At 43.7% G+C, this 22,274-nt stretch overlaps 1 protein-coding gene across 1 annotated transcript in view; it reads left to right on the top strand.

The window, feature by feature from the left end:
- The first annotated feature begins 4,956 nt into the window (after positions 1-4,956).
- Positions 4,957-22,274, top strand: part of FADS6 (fatty acid desaturase 6) — a 25,423-nt gene continuing 8,105 nt past the window's right edge. Inside the window, 5 exon segments of the mRNA XM_081899746.1 lie at positions 4,957-5,517; positions 7,915-7,974; positions 7,976-8,026; positions 17,340-17,871; positions 19,767-19,933. Of these exon segments, the coding sequence (XP_081755872.1) occupies positions 5,452-5,517; positions 7,915-7,974; positions 7,976-8,026; positions 17,340-17,871; positions 19,767-19,933 (876 nt within the window). The 5' untranslated portion in view covers positions 4,957-5,451.

Genomic DNA, 22,274 nt, shown 5'->3' with positions numbered 1-22,274 from the left:
ATCAATTCTTTGGCGATCAGCCTTCTTTATGGTCCAGCTCTCACTTCCATACATCACTACTGGGAAAACCATAGCTTTAACTATACGGACCTTTGTTGGCAAGGTGATTGTGCAATTTTAGTTAGGTACATTTTGGGGGTGTCAATCCACTCAAGCGATGTATTGAATACGATGTCACATATTCTAGTATGTGATGTATAGGCTGTGCCATCTCCTTATGCAGTGATCATGAGTGCATCACCCCCAAGATTAGCACAAGAATGCTGATATCTATTTTACCAAGAACCAGATGGCGGAAACAGCTGGATACCAACAGACACAAGATATTGTTTTGTTTTTTGCTGAATGAGCCCTGGTAAGGTACTGCATCTCTTTTTCAGATCATTAACTGTTGCTTATATCTATGCCTATGTCTCCCTCTAGAGGCTTTTTGCTGTTGTTTAGTCGTTTAGTTGTGTCCGACTCTTCGTGACCCCATGGACCAGAGCACGCCAGGGACTCCTGTCTTCCACTGCCTCCTGCACTTTGGTCAAACTCATGCTGGTAGTTTCGAGGACACTGTCCAACCATCTCATCCTCTGTCATCCCCTTCTCCTTGTGCTAGTCTCTTGTAAATAGACTTCCCATGTTTACTAGCTATCTCAAGGTTGTTACTATTTTGCTGGAGGGATTAAAATGCATACTGGGAAATGTAGGTTTGCACAATTAATGTGGATTGAAGCGCTCTGGTGCCCTTGCTCAACAAATCAAGTTTTTTTTAAAAAAGGGTGAGGATGAAGGGCAGTATAAAAAATTAATAAATCATCATCATCAATTGACAGAAAGTGCATACAAATAAATCAGGATGAATGCTCAGTAAACAAGTCATCTGAAAGCAAATCGTTCCATATACTGGCTGCTTTCTCACCACTTCAGTTTGCATGTAGCTTTGGGAAGAATGTTTGTGCCTCTGATATCCGTAGTAGATCCATACGTGTGCGGCAGTGATTAATTAAAATCACAAAATGACACATAACGCATGCATACCCAGAGGCAGTGGTTCACACGCTGCAGCCCGCAGTGAATAAGCTAGCCGGTAAATTGGTTGTGGCTCATTCTGTTGTTTTACAGTAACATGCATCACATGAAGACGCAGGATGCATGCCTCTCGTAAATTATTGTTCCACAGAGTTCTGCAGGCATCACAGATGGGAAGGGAAGTGGCTCATGCCCTTGTACATTTAGTGTGGTGGCCACAAGGCTGAGCAACCACCCAGGATGTCCCTGGGCTGTAGCTCAGTGGTCAAGCGCCACATGCCTGGCATGCAGAAGGCACCACATTCCACCCCTGGTGGCATCTCCAATTACATGGTGAGATAGGTAATAGGAAGCTCCTCTACTGGACACACTGAACGGCTGCTGCCAGCCAGAGTAGACAGTACTGTGTGAGATGGGCAGATAGTCTGATCTGGTGTAAGACAAATTTTCCAGCCCTCCCATCGTCAATATTTTGTTGAAAAAACTCATTTTGAATCTATCTATCTATCTATCTATCTATCTATCTATCTATCTATCATCTATCTATATCTATCTATCATCTATCTATCTATCATCTATCTATCTCTATCTATCTATCTATCTATCTATCTATCTATCTATCATCTATATCTATCATCTATCTATATCTATCATCTATCTCTATCATCTATCTCTATCATCTATCTATCTAGCTAGCTATCATCTATCTATCTATCATCTATCTATCTATCTATCTATCTATCTATCTATCTATCTATCAATCATCTATCTCTATCATCTATCTATCTAGCTAGCTATCATCTAGCTAGCTAGCTAGCTATCTATCTATCTCTATTTATCTTTTTTTTAAAAATAATATTTATTACTTTTAAACCTTACAAAAAGGAGAAAAAAAAGAAAAAGGCAAATGAAAAAACACAATACAATACAATATATAAACAGTACACAACATTAACACATTAAACAAAAGAAACACACAAATCAAAAACAGTTTAAAAAACATACATCATAACATCTCAATACCCTCTCTTTCATTCCCTTGTTTCATCGACCTCCTCTCACCTCCCTTTTTGTATTCCATTTCTATTAATTATTTCAGCAAATCCTTTCCATCTTTCTCCATTTTCTGTCAAATGGTTATCTTAACATATTTTAACCTTATTTTCCATTAATACTATAATACTTATTTATACTTATTTATTGTAACATTTCTACTAAAGCCATGAGATTCCATTCCATCATTTTTCTAACACTCATTAATATTACATTATTTCTATACATAAACTTTAAACTTTTTTCTATATTCTTCCACCGTCTCTTCTCCCTGGTCACAGATACTGCCAGTCTTTTCCGTCAATTCCATGTAGTCCATCAACCTGGTGATCTTCTGTCCGAGGCTCTTAACTCTTTTCCAAGTCCCTTCTGCGAGTCTTCTTCATATTTATGCATGCACTTTACTTTGTCTTCTTCTGATCTTGTTCTTATTTTCCTTCCTTTGAAGCTGAAGAGTAGATCTCGGGGAAATTCCCACCTGGCAATGTTTTTATTCCTTCTCGACAGGTCAGCCAAATCTCCATAATTGAAACTAAAGTTCAAAATATATTTCAGGACATGTTTCAAAGTTCCTCCAAATCTGGAGGTCCCCACAACACCAGTCTGCTCCTGACCCAAGTCCAGGTCCCAAAGGTCAGTAATGCATGAAGGGATCTATCCAACTTTCCTTCTCCAGTCCAAACAGGGCTCCAATCCTCAAAATCTGACTTTCTCTAAATTCACTCATAAATAGCATCAACTTATAATCATCAAATTGCATCTGTAAGGCTGGGGCTCTCTCCCCCTCCACTTGTGCTACTTTAGGTTCATCAACAACAACTTTCTCCCCTGCCTTCTCCACAATTTGCCCTGTCAAAGTAGATCCCTGTATCGGTTCCTGAGTAGTTTCTGTAATAATGTTCCCTTTTTGTCCCAAATTAATCACTTTTTGTCCCAAGTTATCAATTTTTGTAGTCATGACATCCGTCTTCTTATGGAGCTGTTCCAGTGAGGTATTTATCTTACATAATGCTGGTTGTAGTCCTAACCATCTGAAGGATTTGGCGTGTTTATTACATTTATATACCACCTCCCCCCCCAGGAGCTCAAAGTGGTTCTCCTCCTCCACATTTCAACCTCACAACAACCGTGTGAGGCAGGTTAGGCTGAGAGATGGCTCACTCTGTGCAGGCCTCTCTCAGCTCTGCTGCCTGTCATAGAACTGTAGAGTTGGAAGGGATGACGAGGATTATCTGGTCTACCCCCTGCAATGTCGGGATCTTTCGCCCAACATGAGGTTCGAACCCACGACCCTGAGATTAAGAGCCTCATGCTCTACCAGCTGAGCTATCCCTCATGCTCAGTCCCATAGTGGCTGGCCCAAGGTCACCCAGTGAGCTTCATGGTTAAGTGGGGATTAGAACCCTAATCTCTCAGGTCATAGTCCAACACTCTAACCACTACACCATACTGGCTCACTAAAATAGATGTTGCACAGTCTACTCTTACTGTCTTCTGATGCCCTTGGTTTCAGCTTCCACAGCCCCAGTGGCCTCGGAGGGAGTGGTGCTTCATCCAGCACGTCTCTCCCTTAAAATGCAGGCTTCCCCATTATTATGGGAAAGTTTGAGAACTTCTGCCTAGTATGATGTGAATCAGCAAAGCAATGGCAGACCGACCTATCTCTCCCCAAATGTCAGTTTGACATATGCCGTAGCACTTGCTCCTTTGCACAGCCCAGCAGATAAAATGATAAAAAACACCCTGGAGAATCATCCTGCCAAGCAGAACGCAACCATTACCTCCATGGATAAAATATCCTCTCAGCACCAAGTAAGAATAATGGCCATATTGGGTCAGAATTTGAACCATTGATCTTTTAGGCATGGATTCTCCAGATAATGAGCAACAAGCTTTATCTTGCCAAAACCAGCACTTTATATAATGAATTGTTGCATCGCTTCATCAGACTAGAACACATGTTGTCATATTTTGCTGTCGAAAGATTTCCTAGGGCAACATGTATCAGATGAAACAACAAAGAGTTTTGAAGTATCTTAAAGGACTTAACAGATTTATTGTGGCATAGTTAGACTTCAAGGTGCCAGGGGCCTGCTGTCGTTATCACTGCAATCTTTGGAACGTGTTGGATGAAATCTATGATTGGTTGCATTGTTGTCTTCTTAAGAACTGTTGGAATTCAATGGGAAAAAGTCATGAACAATGCAAACTGCGCTTTCATTAATCTCTTCCTTTGGTTTTCTGATTCTTGCGAAAACAGTACAATAGGCGGGCGATACATTTGACTGGTTTGTTTATCCAGCTTTGCCAGCAACTAACATGCATTTCTTTTTATAGATAAGACTGAACTAAGTTCCTTGGGTGAAATTCAACTTAGGCCAAGCCAGAGCAGAAGTGGAAGATCTATGAATCGCCTATTATTTTGATTTCCTGAAACCCAGTTATGGTGGCTCTGAATTTTGGCAGAGCTCTTGGGTGGGGGAGATGGGTTTAACCCCAAACCTCTAAATAATTGTACCCCACCTATCTGACTGGGTTGCCCCAGCCACCCTGGGCGACTTCCAGCAAAATATAAAAATACAATAAAACATGGAACATTAAAAATTTCCCTACTTGGGGCTGCCTTCAGATGTCTTCTGATGACCTTGCTCCCCCTCTGAACTTTATTTAAGCCAGGCTGCGAAGGTCATACAGCAAGAAGACCAGGGCCTGGGCCTTTTTTTGCTCTCCGCCTATATATTTAAGTCTAGATTATTTCTATTGCGTTTCTATTGAAATTCTGTTCTGCATTTGCAAAATTGTTGATTTTTGAATTTATTGATTTATTGATATGTTTTGCAAAGCGACTTCTCTCTCCCACCCCTTTTGCGTTTTGATATTTTGAAGGTTTGCTGTAAACCAAAGCTGCAATCCTAGCCCCACTTGGTATGGTGCTCTGCCTGGACCTGTCATGGGCCCAGGAGTCAGCTTCACCTGTTGAACAGCATCCTGAAGGAGGAGAAGGTGGAGTGACTCTACGGGAGAAAGCACTGATGAGAACCAGCTGGCTGTGGCCTTCTTAAACAGAGCTCTCAGCAGCAGTCAGATGCTGGAAACAATGTCTGTAGTTTCTGGCTCTAGCATGCTGCTACCTGCTCTCCATCAGGATTCCCTGACCTCTGGACTGTTTGACTTTGTATGTGGATTCTGCTCTCAGGTGAGAGCTCCTTCCAGACTCCTAGCCCCTGCTTGCTCAGCAATGGGACTCAGGCGGGGCTACAACAGGACCAAATATTGTTGAGCAAAAGTGCATGGATCCTTTGCAAACCAATCCTCTGCTGTCCCAAGTATTATTAAACTGCAGGGACCAGACTAGTAACTAGTTAAGCTGGAGAAAGGACGATGCTACAGCTTACCAGTAGATGGTGCTCTTCACTTGGAGACAACACACAGTCAGATCTGACTTGGGTAGGTCTTTACTGTTTACTGAAATATCAAACCAAGGACCAAAGTGCCACAGGAGCATTAAAAATTCTATGCGCCTCTAAAAATAAGGGTTCATATCTTTTGTGCGTGCCAGTTTCCTGCTTGTGTGCTTCTATTTGCAGTGTTGCATGTGTAAAAATGAGTGTATAAGAAAATACACAGATGTTCATGAGACAAGGACCTGGAGAATATTGCTGATCCATCATTTCTGAAGGTTTAACAGAAAATTCTGCTGTCGGTTCCAAAAAGTGCTGCAATTTTATTTAATATCTTTAAAAGAGTGGGAATGTGGGTGGTTCAGGTATTCATAGAGGTAAATGGTGATAAGATGCAAAAAATTATTTTTTCTCTGGTGGTACTCAACAGTATGCAGTACCTAGGGTTGCCATACACCTCGAATTTCCAGGACCTATCTGGAATATTGCAGCCGCAAGCAGTGCCCGGGCGGAAATCTGCTAAATGTCCTCTTTGCTGGTTTTCCTTAGAAATATCTCAACAACTTTGGCCAAAACTAAAAGCTCAACAACTTTTCCAACAACTTTTCTGACTGGATTTTCACTTTTTGAAATATGCCACTTTTTTAAAAAAACATATATATGACAATCCACAGATCTGCATTTAAAGTTCAGCCAGTGGAGGGAGGGATAGCAACGACTTTGAACTGAGATCATCTCGTTTTCCCCTCCCAAAATCCTCTGCCAAGCGGGAGGGAAACCAGATTTTGGCACTGACTTAGTAAACACCAGGACAGGGAGGGAGCAATGCCAATCAAACTCACCCATGGGACTTTGGCTCCCCTTTAGGTTTCACAATTCTGAACAGTGGGAAACTCAGCAGAGGCAGACCCCCCAGCCCCAAACTTCACACTAAGTGTCCTTTTCTTCCATCATTACTTTCCTTCCCAATATAATGGTCAATTCTGCCCAACCACATGTATTTGAAGTAGGAATAGAGGGAGGAAGTATGCTTAGGTAAAGTTTTTGCAGTTAATATAATCTATTCACATTTCCTTTTTACCTGATTGCTGAATGTAGTCTCTTTCTCCTGACAACTCAGTGGCACCCATTGAGTCGTTTTCTATTAACTTTTATCAAATGTTTGGCTACATCTAATATTAAGGAAAGTCTGTAGCTCAGTACAGAGCATGTGATCTGAATGCAAAAGGTCCCGATCCTCAGCATCTCCAGATAAGGCTGAAACCTTGGAGAGCTGTTGCTGGTCAGTGTAGACAATATTGACTTAGATGGACTGGGTATGAATTAGTATAGATGTCATCCAATTATCCTCTGATCTTATGCTGGTTAGTCACATGGCCAGGGCTAATTGAATATGCAAGAGCAACCACTCCCTCTTTGGCTAAATTTGACCTTCAAGTGATGAGACACACTATCAGGTTGAATTCCTGTTTTTCTTAGGGCTGTTTTCGGTCTATTACTTGCTTGTGGTTTGCACTGTCACTCCTGGAGCACCTAATATTCTACAGCGGCTGTTCACCACAGATCATTAACTGCTGCATGTAGTTATTATTACCATCTCTCATACATGGGAAAATGTCGCGGCGGTTAATTCCTCTCTTGATGGGGGGGTGGTTGCAATTTATACAAACCGTTGTTCTGAGGAAAACACTCAGAGGAAATGCCCGGGACAAGCTGTTGCTTAGCGTTCATTATTTACCTCATAATGCATGGGTAGGCAAACTAAGGCCCGGGGGCCGGATCTGGCCCAATAGCCTTCTAAATCTGGCCCGCGGACGGCCTGGGAATCAGTGTGTTTTTACACGAGTAGAATGTTCTCTTTTATTTAAAATGCATCTCTGGGTTATTTGTGGCGCCTGCCTGGTGTTTTTACATGAGTAGAATGTGTCCTTTTATTTAAAATGCATCTCTGGGTTATTTGTGGAGCATAGGAATTCATTCATTTCCCCCCCCCCACAAAAAAATATAGTCCAGTCCCCCCACAAGGTCTGAGGAACAGTGGACCGGCCCCCTGCTGAAAAAGTTTGCTGACCCCTGTATAATGTGACCTGGACCAAAGCGGCTGCAAAGAGTTATCATCAGTATAATTGGGTGGTGCCCAATGACAACCATTAGCAGCTTGTTGAGAAGGAAAACTCAAAGAAGGACTGAAACCAGAGTTGGATTGCCTGAAGGTATGTTTGTGTGGTAGTTTTGTGGGGTGTATATAATATCAGGGCTTTTTTCACCCAGAACTCACTGTAACTCAGTTCCGGCACCTCTCAAGTGGGTGCCATTGCCATTTTAAGAGAACAAGGGAGGTCCTCATGGTGAGTTCCAGCATCTCTTTTTCTAGCACTGTATAATATAGCACTGTATAGCACTGTATAATAAATGAATCAATTAAAAAAAATTGTGCCCTCAGATGATCATAAGAACACAAGAGATCCCTACTTCATCAAGTCAAAGTCCAGGATCCATTTGCCACAGTGACCAACCAGGGGCCTTCAAGAAGCCCACATGCTGCAGGACCTGAGGTCAGTAGTATGCTTCCTCACATCCTGTGGCCACATCATAGACCTATGACTCGCACCTAATTTAGAGGTAATATTTTTAAGGATGGTTATGTTATGTTTTGTTTGCTGGTGTAGGAATTATTTATGTTGTCTGTATACAGCAAGAGGACATATTGGGTGAATTGGTAAGATTCTGTTCTGACTTTTCAGAAAATAACTACGTAATTTTTAAAAAGTGAATAGATGCACATAGTTACTTCAGTTGCTTGGGGCATGTGCCTCTTTGCATGTCTGAAACCTCCTTGCCTGTGTTCTGAGGAAAAATGCTAGTGAAGCCCTAGTTTTGTTCTGCCAGAGGAAAGGCAGGTGTCAATTAAGTAGAGCTGGCTCAGAAATTGGCACATTCTAGCAAAACGCAGAGGTGTGTAACTTTAGTCTAGGTAGGGGAGTACCCTTGTAAGATACCCAGGAACATTATTAGAAACTGCTGTATAATCTAGCCACCAAATGGCTCCTTAAACCAGGGTTACAGTTGCCAAAAGGGAATGCCTAGTTGCCATTTTGAGCTCAGAAAGCTCAAAAGTTGTATTTTTCAATATGACTTATTGGTGTCTGAAATTCATTCTGATTGTGCAGATAAAAGATAACGGATAGAATTCTACAGAATGTGTTGATAGTGTGTGAAAACAGTCAAGATCGAAGGTTCCCCAGGGATGCACTTCCAGATGGTGGAGATTTCAGGCACCATTGTGGCTCCCAGGCATCTTCACTTGGTTGCAGGTGGCCTGTAGTCAGGTGCAAAATGAGTACCTCTTACCTCCTATCACCATCATGGGTAAACCAGCTTTAACACAATACGACTGATTGTGGGCCTTAATGGGAACCTAGTATGCCACTTGCCCTGTCTGTTCCCAGTTCTCCTATGCTGTGTGTAGAACCCAGAAGTGCTGCCTGCTCCTAGGGATTCTTTCTTTTGCCAGAGGGAGAGCTTAAGTGAGGAAATGGTTGCATGTCTCTAATAGAGTAATCCTTCCTGCTGCACCACTCTGAGAGTGTGTGGGTGAGCTCATATTCTCTTTCTCTGGGGGGAGGGGCATCACAAGGCCTGGTTTTATCTTCACCGTGCCACACAGAAACCTTGAGCTCAGTGGTAGAACACATGCTTTACCAGGGTCAGTCCCTGACATCTCTGGATACAGATGTACTGTTTAAAAGGAGCTGCCTCTTATAGTTGCCTCATTTCTGAATGAGGATGAATTTACACAGAAAATATATCAGGCTGGACTTCCGTAATTAGATTCTCAATGGATTAGACTGTTTATACATGCAGTCTCTCTGGACTGCAGTAGAAAACTGGCTTCCTCTCAGCTAGTATGTTGAAATACATGTGTTCTGTCACTAGGCGGTGCCAAAATGCTATTTGCCTGCTAACTGCATTTGTTGTCTCATCGGATGAGTAAGCATGAAAACCAGTGCTTTTTTTCTGGGGGGGATGCAGGGGTACACATACCCCTAAACATTTTGTGAATCTAAGTTTGGCCTCATTGAGGGGCAGTATTTCAATATGAGTAGGAAAATGAGAGTACCCCTAAACTATTTTTTTAGGGAAAACCACTGATGAAAAGTATTCATACTGTTGAATTAAGTATAGGGCAGGATTTGACAAATTGTTGCCTATAGCAGAAGCCCACACAATGACTCCTGCTAGAGCAATGGGACTTCCCACCCCACTCATCCTCCTGCAATGCCCACTGACTGAGCAGAGGGAGGTCAGGACGTGTTTGTGTGTCTGTGAGAGTGTTACAGAATAGATGCTTTCCTTGCCTGGGCTGCACAAGCGAAGGGTCGAGAAGAACTGGGACAATCCTGAGCAGATACTCAGTACAGTGGTACCTCAGGTTACATACGCTTCAGGTTACAGACTCTGCTAACCCAGAAATAGTACCTTGGGTTAAGAACTTTGCTTCAGGATAAGAACAGAAATCGGGCTCCGGCGGTGCGGCGGCAGCAGAAGGCCCCATTAGCTAAAGTGGTGCTTCAGGTTAACAACAGTTTCAGGTTAAGAACAGACCTCCGGAACGAATTAAGTACTTAACCCGAGATATGACTGTACTGGACTTGGTGCTGTGGTCTGAGACGGTGGTTGCCCTTCCATGGGCACACTCGGCAGTGCTGGTTTCTAAGGGATGACGTTGAACTCCTTCCAGAGTCAGTTCCGTTTGTGGCTGAAGTAGATATGGTCTCTGCTCTGCTTCTCCTCACCAACCCCATTGACTGCCTTCTCAGGTGCAGCCAAAGATGAGCAGCGGCAGTATTACCACAGCAAGGACAGTGTTTTCCCCACCCCACCCCTTCACCCTGCGGCTTCCTCCTTCTTAGGCAGTCCTAGTGTGCCCCCCATGAAGCTAAGAGCCCCAGGCTCTGTGGGGCTCTGTCAGGATGGAAATGAAGCAAGGCTGGCTGGGCCTATAGGAAGAGGTGTGATACAACTCCCGGGTACAAGGCACCAGCTGAGACTAGAGAGAGGCAGGCAGTGTGTTGGCAAAGCAGCACCCTCTCCTGACAGCGTGTGTAATTAAGGTTTAAAATCCTCATTAAACATTAGGGTTGCATGGATAGAGTTGAGTTGGGGCCCAGATCTGGGTTGGCCCAAAACTGCTTCAGATCCCAAGTGCTTGATTGGGCCCCAGATCAGATCAGGGTGATGGTGCACAGTCCTAATTTATACCACAGAAGAGCCAATGGAATATAAGAGGAGAAGCGTGTATATATAGCAGCTAATAATTTGAATTCCCCGTCATTAGAAAAGAACCGGTTCAGACAGGTTTCTCCAGAAATCCTGCGACGTGCTAGCATTGCATCCCATTTGAGCAATGGCCTGCAGTTGTTTGGATGGGTATCACATGGTTATGTAACAAATTCCCAGAGATGATTAATTCCTCAGTGGGTGGGTGTCACCTGACATGCAGAACTTATGCTGTGGGTTACAACATGGGTCAAAGAGAGCCATCCTAGTTGCTTGTTTCTGAGACCAAACCAGGTAAGATGTTAACTTCGCATTTAATTTACAGGTTTTTAAAAATGAAAATAACATCAGCTGGAGGGGTGTGTGTGTGTCTGTATGTGTCTGTCTTTCTCTGATAATTATTTGCATGCCAGTAGGTGTGGAAAGGGTGGTGGTTAAGCCTTCCTTTCGCTTCTGCACTAACTGAAAAAAATTCCTGCTTAGGAATTTTCTTTGAGAGGGAAATTCCTGGAAGAATACAGGGAGGTGGCCTGGTTATTCCTGGCAGAATACAGGGAAGTGGCCTGGTTATGGCGGTACTCTGGGTCCAGTTGGGATACATGAAGTGACCAGAATCCCTATGTTAAAACCAGCCCTACCCTACCATACCCCTAACTCAGGGGTGCTGCCGCCATTATGGGGCAAGAGCATGGGTAGGCAAACTAAGGCCCTGGGGCTGGATCCGGCCCAATCACCTTCTAAATCCGGCCTGTGGGCGGTCCGGGAATCAGCGTGTTTTTACATGAGTAGAATATGTCCTTTTATTTAAAATGCATCTCTGGGTTATTTGTGGGGCCTGCCTGGTGTTTTTACACGAGTAGAATGTGTGCTTTTATTTAAAATGCATCTCTGGGTTATTTGTGGGGCCTGCCTGGTGTTTTTACACGAGTAGAATGTGTGCTTTTATTTAAAATGCATCTCTGGGTTATCTGTGGGGCATAGGAATTTGTTTTGTTTTTTAAAATAATATTTATTAACAATATAAACACTACAGAAGAAAAAAAATAAACAATACAATACAAAAACAAAAACACTACATAGCACTAACACTAAAACATTAAACTAACAAAACAAAACAAAAACAATTTAAAACACATCCAATAATTTCAATATCTTATCTTTCATTCACTTGTTTCAACAACCTCCTCACACCTCCCTTTTTGTATTCCACTTCAGTTAAATGTTTCAGCAATTCCTTTCCATCTTCCTCTGTTTTCTGTCCTGTAATTATCTTAACATATTCTAACCTTATTTTTTTGCCTTAATACATTAATAATCTATTTGTACTTAATTCCTTATAACATTTCTACTAAAGCCATATAGCTTCATTCCAACATTTTTCTAACATTCATTGATTTTACAGTATTTCTGTAAATAGTCTTTAATTTTTTTCCAGTCTTCTTCCACCGACTATTCTCCCTGGTCTCAGATTCTGCCAGTCATTTCCGCCAGTTCCATATAGTCCATCAACTTCATCTGCCATTCTTCCCGGGTGGGTAAATCTTGTGTCTTCCAATACTTCGCGATGAGTATTCTTACTGCTGTTGTTGCATACATAAAAAAAGTTCTGTCCTTCTTTGGCACCAGTTGGCTGACCATACCCAGGAGAAAGGCCTCTGGTTTCTTCAGGAAGGTATATTTAAATACCTTTTTCATTTCATTATAGATCATCTCCCAGAATGTCTTAATCCTTGGGCATGTCCACCAAAGGTGAAAGAATGTACCTTCAGTCTCATTACATTTCCAACATTTATTGTTAGGTAAATTATAAATTTTTGCAAGCTTGACTGGTGTCATGTACCACCTGTAAATAATTTTCATTAAATTCTCTCTTAAGGCATTACATGCCGTAAATTTCATACCTGTGGTCCATAACTGTTCCCAGTCAGCCATCATTATGTTATGTCCTACGTCTTGTGCCCATTTTATCATTGCAGATTTCACCATTTCATCCTGAGTGTTCCATTTCAACAGCAAGTTATACATTCTTGACAAGATCTTAATTTTTGAATCTAACAATTCTGCTTCCAATTTTGATTTTTGTGGGGCATAGGAATTTGTTCATTATTACTTTTTTTTTCAAAATATAGTCCGGCCCTCCGCAAGGTCTGAGGGACAGTGGACCGGCCCCCTGCTGAAAAAGTTTGCTGACCCCTGGTTAAGAGGGTGACAGTATTCACCCCCTACCCACCAAGCAACCTTGGAGCTCCACCGTTTGCAGCCACTGCCCAGCTGAACCACATCAGCTGCAGTAGGGTGCCCCAGGGCCCTGGCATTTTGCTGATTATACTGGGTGCTGGCCCTGTATATGAAACACAGAGGGGGGGGGGGAGATTCTTTTCCTTAAAAGTGAAATGAAGTTGTGGGTTTTTTTAACACCACATCTTCATTAGAATTTGGGAAGGCGAACTGATGGTGGATAACTGGGTTGTGTTAACGCTCCACTGCGTGAGGGACTGGTCCCTGCTGCATTGAAAGTGGTGAAGGCACTTCTAAGTAAACTGGCTGTGGGCCCTTTGGACTGGAATAACTATTGACAAGTTGTGCATACTCCTTTTGTGGTGAAAGTGGTGGGGGGCTGTGGGGGGGAGCAGCCAGTGTTCTTGGAGGACACAGATTATTTAGAACCACTCCAATCTGAGTTCAGGCCTGGCCACGGAACTGAGCCAGCTTTGGTCTCCCTGATGCGCAGAGCGGGACACGGGGATTGCCACTTTCCTTTTGATTCTTGATCTCTCATCAGCTTTTGATACCATTGATCATGGTATCCTCCTGGATCTTCTCTGGGGAATGGAAATTTGGGGCACTGTATTATACCATGTTTCCAATCCTACTTTCATAACCAAGTCCAGAGAGGAGCTTTGGGTGAGTGCCTTTTTGTTCCCTAGTGGCTACATTATGGGGTTCCGCAGGGGGGATATCTTATCTCTAGTACTATTTAATATCTACCTGTGACATTGCCATGCCCCATATGTGCCCACTCGACCACTTCAATCAGCAGAATTGACACTGCTACAGATGCCACATCTGTAAGAACTTGATTGTTGAGTGTGGCAGCACTTACACTGCGGAACTCCCTGCCTATTGAAATCAAGAAGGCACCTGCTAAAAAACATGGTGTCGACAAGCCTACCCAGATGCTTAGAAAGCTGAGGTGATTTTAACCTGCTTTAATATTTTAATTTTTGTGTGTTTAAAATTAGGGTTGTGTCGTCCCCCCCCCCGATTTTATTGATTTATCTTTTTCTTAACCACTTTGATTGCGAAAGAAAAATAAAATAAAAACATCACTCACTCACTCACTCACTCACTCACTCAATCAATCAATCAATAAAATAACATTACTTCTGGGAATTCTGCCTGGAAGCTGACAGATTACACATTATCAGGCATTTGACACTGAGACTGGCCCTACCATTGGGCAAAGTGAGGCAACTGGCTCATGCAGCACATACTGGGTGGCAGCAGTAGCAGCAGCTCCCCTGGCTTTGTCTCCTGAGTTCCCAAGCCATTCCCTGACTTCTTGAAGTCACGTGTGTGTGTGTGTGTGTGTGTGTGTGTGTGTGTGTCACATACCTTTCCTGGAACTCCTATTGCCAGGGCAGAGGTAAGATTGCACTGCCAGTCCAGTCAGTTTACGTAGATGGAATGCGGAGGAGGCGCCATCTTGTCTTCTGCCTCAGGCAGCAAAATGTATTGAGCCGGACCTGTTTGGCAGCTTTTGTCCTTTCGCTTGACCTGAAACACACAATCTTCATAGCATCTGAGCATGCAACATTCTAATACACCAAACTAGCCTGCCCATTCCTCCCTACTGCCCCCTCAAATAGTTTTAATAGTCTCAGTACATGCCCGTCCTACATACACCCTGCTCAGCTTATCTTGGGAAACTGAAACAATATCTGCCAGCCTAAATACACAGCTTGTGTTTCTCTTTGCCGCCTTTGCTGTTTCCACTGCCTACATCTGTCTTCTTTTTTACTCGGACCCCCTTCCTTCCTTTCTCTCCCACTCCCACCCAAATCTTTTCTCCTCCAACTCATCTTGTCTTCCTTTCCTCTCCCTGTGGCCTATGTGGTATAGCCTGCAATTTGAGTTTCTAGCTGCTTAACTGGCTCTCTTCCTGTGCCTTTAACAGCAGTCCGTCAGGCAGACATATAACAGGTGAAGCTGTTCTCCTCACTTTCTGCTATTATTACCATACCCTCCAACATTTCTCTGATGAAAATAGGGACGTCCTATTATTCAACAACAACAACAATTAATAATTAATAATTAATTTTACTCTTTATACCCCATCCATCTGACTGGTTTGCCACCCAGGGCGACTTCCAACATATATAAGAAATATAATAAGGCATTATACATGAAGAAAAAAACCTTCCCTAATATAGGGCTGCCTTCAGATGGCTCAGGGGTCAGATAACTCCATACCCTCCAACAATTCTCTGATGAAAATATGGACATCCTAAAGAAAAGCGGGATATTATGGGATTAAATAAAAAACCGGAATGACTTCTATAAAAGTGCTACATACCTGGAAAATAGGGACACTTGGAGGGTCTGTATTATTATTATTATTATTATTATTATCATCATCATCATCATCAATTTATATACTGCCCTATACCCGCAGGTCTCAGGGCAGTTCACAACATAAAATCACAATATAAAAACACAAAATACATATTTTCACCTGCTCAATTTGTGGGTGCCAGGCTGCAGCTAAAAGGCACAGAAGCAGGGGCATTAATAAGAAAAAGGTAACTCTTTCCCCATAATCTATTCTGGCAAATTTCATGATTCCCCTCCCTGTTCCAAACAGCTCATTTATTTCTTTATTCAAGGTGTTCAAGGTGGAATACATGGTTCTCCCCATACCCATTCAATCCTGACAACAACCCCGTGAGGTAGGTTAAACTGAGAGGCAGTGACCAGCTCAAGGTGACCCAGTGAGCTTTATAGCTGAGTGGGGATTTGAACCCTAGTCCTCCAGGTCCTAATCCACTATGCAACACTGGCTCTCTTATAGGTTTAGGCTACTCTAGGGTGGCCATATTTCCAGAAGTAAAAACCAGGACATCCTGAAGGTTGTTGAGCTTTTTTTAAGGAAACACCCAAAACTGTTTACAAAGACACAAAAAAAACCTCCAAAATTTTTCTATTGACTTGCCTAAGACCCAGGACAAACCACCACCTTTTGCAAATCTTCCCCAGACGTCAATTCTGCCTTTTAAGTCCCATTAATGTCCGGGGAAAACCAGATGTATGGCAACCCTAGGCTACTCAACTGTTTGTTTTAAAATAATAAATAAAAACAACTTTTGTGAGAAAGAGGTCAAAGCACAGCAAAAATATTAGTGGTCCTGGCTAGAGATCAGGAAACTAATATGAATTTTATAGTGCTTTCTTCTCTCTGTGTGTATATGTTTGTGTTTAGGTACTAGCTTATTTTAAATATGCACACACACACACACACACACACGGAAAGAAATCTATTTGTATCCTTTAATATTGGCAATATCTGTGGGCCAATACAAATAATTTCCCAACATTTATAACTGGCATTTATAAAGTCTCATGATTTGCGAGGAGTTGATTTTTTTAATTCATTTTTTAGTTCTTCAGAACTGGCACAGCAGCCCTTTAAATAAATCCCCTGAGCCATTGTGGCAAAGGCTTATGCTAAGAAGATAAATGAAAAAGCTGTTTACACCAACACAGGTTTTCTATTATGAAGGAAGACACAAATCAGGTTGGAGTAAGGAGGGTTCTGCTGAATACCGAAAAATAATACAATAGTAATCCACGTTCATAATAAACTCTTCCAACTGTGACCCCCTCTCCTCACATTCACAAAACTGTACGTTCATCTGTGCTACACACAGATGGAGAGCTGTAAGCATTTAGAATATACTTTTAAAACTGCAGATCCAGGAATGTTTGAAGAGTGTTCTGCTTTAATATCAGGGATGGCCCTTTAAGACTAGGATGTGATGGACCTGGGTCTCTCTCTTGCAGTCTGCCTCTTCTCTCCCTTTTCCTATTTGCCTCCAGCAGAGCTCCACGCTCCTTTTTTCAAAGATACCCGCTGCCCTGCCCTTCCCATGTCCTTCGGCAGTGGTGAGCGCAGCAACACTGTTCCTGCCTGAACAAGCTGTTCTTAATGACAGAGAGAGCCAAGGGCAAGGGACACGGCCCCATTGGGATGGAGACACAAGCAGAATGGGAGTGGCGGAAGCTGCCAGAGCAGAGGCTGATAAAATGGGCAGAGCCTAGGGATGGGACTGGGGCCAACTTCAGGCTAGAGCGAAGCAACATGAGCTTACAGCCCAGTGAGCATTTCTGACTGCACACTGTGGCACTTCTGCCAAGAAGGCCACCTGCATTTCTCTTCTCTTCTCTCTCTCTCTCTCTCTCTCTCTCTCTCTCTCTCTCTCTCTCTCTCTCTCTCTCCCCCCTTCCTGCTGGGACAGCCTTGCTTGTTATTTGATCCTGCGGAAGCACCAGGACCTTGGCTCTCACTCTGCAGTGTCCTGTGTTCTGCAGGGAAGAATGGAGCCACGGCAGGGCGAGATGCTGATGAAGGACAACCAGGAATGGTGCCCAGAGAGAAGGAAAGAGGAGCAGCCCAAGGCAGCAGATGTGAATGGTGGAGGACCTCTGCAGGGAGCGTCTCCTTTAAGCCCTGGGGTGGCGCCGGAAAAGGGGAACAGTTGCCAGGATGAAGGTGAGAGGAGGCTAGGACAAGGGGTCGCCCCAAGCCAAGAGGGCGCAGGTGCCAAGCGACAGCTGCCAAATGGCTCCAGAAGAGAAGGCCCTTCGGAAGAGGAGATTTCAGAAGAACAAAGCCTAAGGGCCCCCCAAGGCGATTCAGGCCTAGGCAAAGGAAACAAGATGGGCGTATTAAAAAGATCAGCCAAGGAGGAACTGGAGCCAACCGGAGGGAGGAGGTCTGAGGAATCCATGATGCGGGAGCTCTCTGAGATGGTGCAGGACGTGGTGAAGAGCAGCAGCTGGTGGGAGAGGCATGGCATCGATGGCACAATCATCGCTTTGAACCTTCTCTCCCTGCCAGTAGGTAAGGAGAATGCCTCAGGTGCTCATTGAACTTGCGTAGTGGGGTGGGAGGAAGGCCGGGGAGTCCTGTGATTCTTGACGGGTGTTATTACACCTGAAAGTTTACCGATCTTAAGCCCTGTGATGTGGTCAAAGAAGGGGAAGCATAGGTTGCCAACTGCTGAGCTACCAAGGCATGGGCATTGTCCAGTCTTACCCTGCACAGAGACTTCTCTGGGGCATCTGCCTGGCTGCTGAGAGATGGGTTGGTTAGAATGCCCTGAGACTTGTCTCTGACCCTCACAGCATGGAGTACGTTAACGTCCTTGAGCTGCACTCCTAAGCATGGGGTTGGGGGTGGGGCTACTATTTCATTTTGCCACTTATGACCACATAGTCCCTGGACTATGCAACAGAAAAGGATGGTGGAGCTTTCCCACACTGAAAAGTGAGTCAGTGGAACACTGTACTGATGTTATCATAAATCATCTTGAGATATTCCCCATAGAAACTTATTTGTGGAGGAGCTCTCCAACCTAGCTCAGTGGGCATGTTGCAAATGGTATCAAGCAAGAACACAGCAAGTCACAGCAAACATTACTGGAGTGGTTTTGGAAATCTGCATTGATGTTGGCAGGTGCTTTTATAGAGCTAATCTGGTGAATTTCAGATCAGTCACTATTTTGCTGTGCAGCCTGACCTCCTGGTGGTTAGTCATCCTGCATGATAAAATCCGTGCTATCTAACAGTAAGGTCAGTAATGGTGTGCCCAGGTGGTATGAGGTTATTTACAGGGTAGAGAGACACTCTCTTTGGGAGTTTAATTTTTGGGATGTATTTGACCAAATTATTCCTCAGTCAGCTGAAGAGTCTGGAGGATGTTCTCCCTCATATCTGTCCCAGCTGCATGAAAATTTATTTATTATCCCTCCTTCAACATGAGGTCCCATGGTGGGTTACAGCAAAAACAAGTAAATATGCCTTTAACCATTCCAGAATGGAACAGAACAATGTATTTGTGGTTCTTTCACATTGACTTAGCTGAGTGCATTTGAAGGTCCAACAAGAACAGTGTTTCCCAAACTTGGGTCCCCAAACTATAGTTCCCACCATCCCTGACCACTGGTCCTGCTAGTTAGGGATGATGGGAGTTGTAGTTCAACAACAGTTGGAGACCTAAGTCTGGAAAACCCTGAACTAGAGCATCTTGAAAGACATGGAAGTTGTTGCTGCTGGTTTGTTTTCGTTTTTTGGTCTCTTCCCATTTCCTGTAATGTTGAGTTAGAACATGTGGCACAGCATCATTGGTGCCATGCCTTATCCTGACCCTGCCAATGACGTGGGGCAGGGCAAAATATAGCACAATGACATCATCCACATGACACTGAGTTGCAAAAGCTCTGCCTCTCATTTTAATGCCTATTTGGGCCTTCAAAAAAGAAAAAAACACACACAGAAAAACGCCACACGGCTATGGTAAAAAAAGACCCACCCCAAAACAAATCACTTTTCGGCAGCCCTCAATTCAAAGTGTCCAGGCTTCATTAAACTCCAAAAAGCAGACCAGTTTGGGTCCTATTCACACCATACATTTAAAGGAAATGTCTTATTCTAAAGAATTCTGAGAAGGGTTAGTTACTTCTCACAGAGCTGTCATTCCCAGCACTCTTGGGGTTTGTTAAGAGGCGTCATGTGCTTTAAATGTACAGTACAGGTGTGATCCTGTTCTTCACAAGTGTCCTGATTCTGTCTGACTACCAGATAGTATGATCAACCTCCCTTCTAGCTATGAGCTGAGCCCAAATAATTCTAAGGTCCTTGTTGCTATCATGATAGAGCTGGTTAGGACCCATGGACCTTCTAGGTCCTTTGATTACCTCTAGCAGAAGGTTCTAAATGTGTCCTCTCTCTCCCTAGGGTTCCTGCTTCTGCGTTCTGACAATCTGTTCCCTTTCCTGTTGGGCATTGCCATCTTGGGTGTGGGACATCAAACCCTCACTGTGAAGGGGAGCCACCTGGCCACCCACAGTGCTCTGGCGGAGTCCAAGTCCTGGGGGAAAATATGGGCCGTATTCTTCCTTGAGGTGCGTTTCACTTTCAGCAGCTCCTGTTCTGTGAGAGAATGCAAAGAGGTTTGACTCGTATCAACCCATTCCCCCCTTTTATTTTAGAGGAGGAGAGTGGAAAGCACTGTGTGTGTGTGTGCGCGCACATACACACACGTCTGTGTGTGTCATTGTGAGGCTATTTCTTCATCTGCAGGTGCCCCCTCTTATGTTAAAAGCACATTTTACATTTACATAAACTTTACATTTAAAGCACCCCCAAAGAAAAAGGATCCTAGGAACTGCAGTTTATGCTGGGAATTGCAGCTTCATGAGGGGTAAACTACATATTGCAATAGTTATCTAAAGTAATTGATGCCTAGGACTTGCCGATCAGAAGGTCGGCGGTTTGAATCCCCGCGACGGGGTGAGCTCCCATTGCTCGGTCCCTGCTCCTGCCAACCTAGCAGTTTGAAAGCACAACAAAGTGCAAGTAGATAAATAGGTAGCATTCTGGCGGGAAGGTAAACGGCGTTTCCGTGCGCTGCTCTGGTTCGCCAGAAGTGGCTTTGTCATGCTGGCCACATGACCTGGAAGCTGTACGCCGGCTCCCTCGGCCAATAAAGCGAGATGAGCGCCGCAACCCCAGAGTCGGTCATGACTGGACCTAATAGTCAGGGGTCCCTTTACCTTTATCTTATTTCACCATCAAATAAATGATTAGGGGGTTACAAACATCACCAGCATTTTCCTCCATGTAATACAGATATTAAACCTAACGGGGTCCAGTGCTGCTCTATCTCTATCTGCACGACCACTTGCTTTAACACTGGACAGATCCAGTAAAAGATTGTCTTTTGTTGCATTACTGCCAACATGAAGCATTACCATTGCCCTGAATGTGGACCATTTGAACTGGCACATAAAACCACCAATGAACAAACGTGAGAGTTCTCTTGTAGATTAGTGGAGAATGTGGTCAGGGGGTTCACGTGCCACATTTTACTCCATGGATCTAACCCCATATTTGTTTCTCACGCTGTCTTAGCCTCAGGAAAGCAGGAAATAATATTTGTGTAGGGTCAGATAAAAATTGAGAAATCTGAAAAAGCTCCCTTTTTCTTGAAAAGTTGCCCTGAAAAAGGGGTACATTGAATATAGAAATCTTTCCCTTGAAAGAAGTTCTTTCCATCATTATGTCCATCGTTTTCCTATCTTGTGTTGGAAATGGAGAGTGGCAGGGCGCCGGCAGCACAGACAACTTACAGGGCATCAGTCTTTTATAACCTTTAGGCCACATCAACACTGCACACCTAGCAAAGGAATTGCTAAATGCTTTCTCACAAATCCTGGGTAGCAAGATTCAAGGAGTGGCTCTCAAAGGTGAGTCTGTGGAGTCTGTGAAACTTCAGCTCCACTCAAGTTGTGGCTGAACCTGGCAAAGCTTTAGAGAAAAAGTTGCCCTAATTGAAAGATGTCAAAATAAGATTACAAGTGAGGAAATTCCAAACTGCTTGATTCAGATTGAGTATAAAACAAATTCACAGCCAACCTTTCCCTTTTATTTTGCAAAATGAATTTATTCAAATTGCCTGCAACAATTTCAGAGTCTTATATGAAATGGAAATTGGGATAAAAAGAGTCTAGGAGAGGGTCTGGGGTATGATCTTTAATGCATATTTGCACACGTGTGTAACTCTGCAGGTGAAGAAAGTCACTTAGGCTGCAATTTTAAGCCTCTGAGACAACATGCATACGATTGTGTTTTTCAGGAGCAATCTGGAACAGGAAAGTAATGAGAAGTGAAAGAATGAAATTTCCTTCCCCGGCACCCCTTCTGTGCTCCCAAATGACATTCCCCCTCTCCAAGTAGGCCTTACTCTTCAAAACAGGCTTACAAGCTACATTTCCATGTATTTCTGTGTAATGTGTAGTTTGACCCTTGGGTGGTACAAACAGATGAAATCTTGTGTTATGGACCCTGTTGTGAAACTACACATTCTAACATAGTCCCATTTGAGTCAGGGAGGCTACACTGAATTAAGTAATTTGAGCATTCACCACCAACAGCAGTGTTCTAAAACTTATCATAAGGTAAAGGTAAAGGTACCCCTGCCCGTACGGGCCAGTCTTGACAGACTCTGGGGTTGTGCGCCCATCTCACTTAAGAGGCCAGGGGCCAGCGCTGTCCGGAGACACTTCCGGGTCACGTGGCCAGCGTGACATCGCTGCTCTGGCGAGCCAGAGCCACACACGGAAACGCCGTTTACCTTCCCGCTGGTAAGCGGTCCCTATTTATCTACTTGCACCCGGAGGTGCTTTCGAACTGCTAGGTTGGCAGGCGCTGGGACCGAGCAGCGGGAGCACACCCCGCCGCAGG

This window comes from Podarcis melisellensis (genome assembly GCF_964234715.1).
Source record: "Podarcis melisellensis genome assembly, chromosome: 2".
Taxonomy (NCBI): domain Eukaryota; kingdom Metazoa; phylum Chordata; class Lepidosauria; order Squamata; family Lacertidae; genus Podarcis; species Podarcis melisellensis.
Note: the sequence above shows the minus strand (reverse complement) of the source record. Positions and strands in the feature narration are given on the sequence as shown.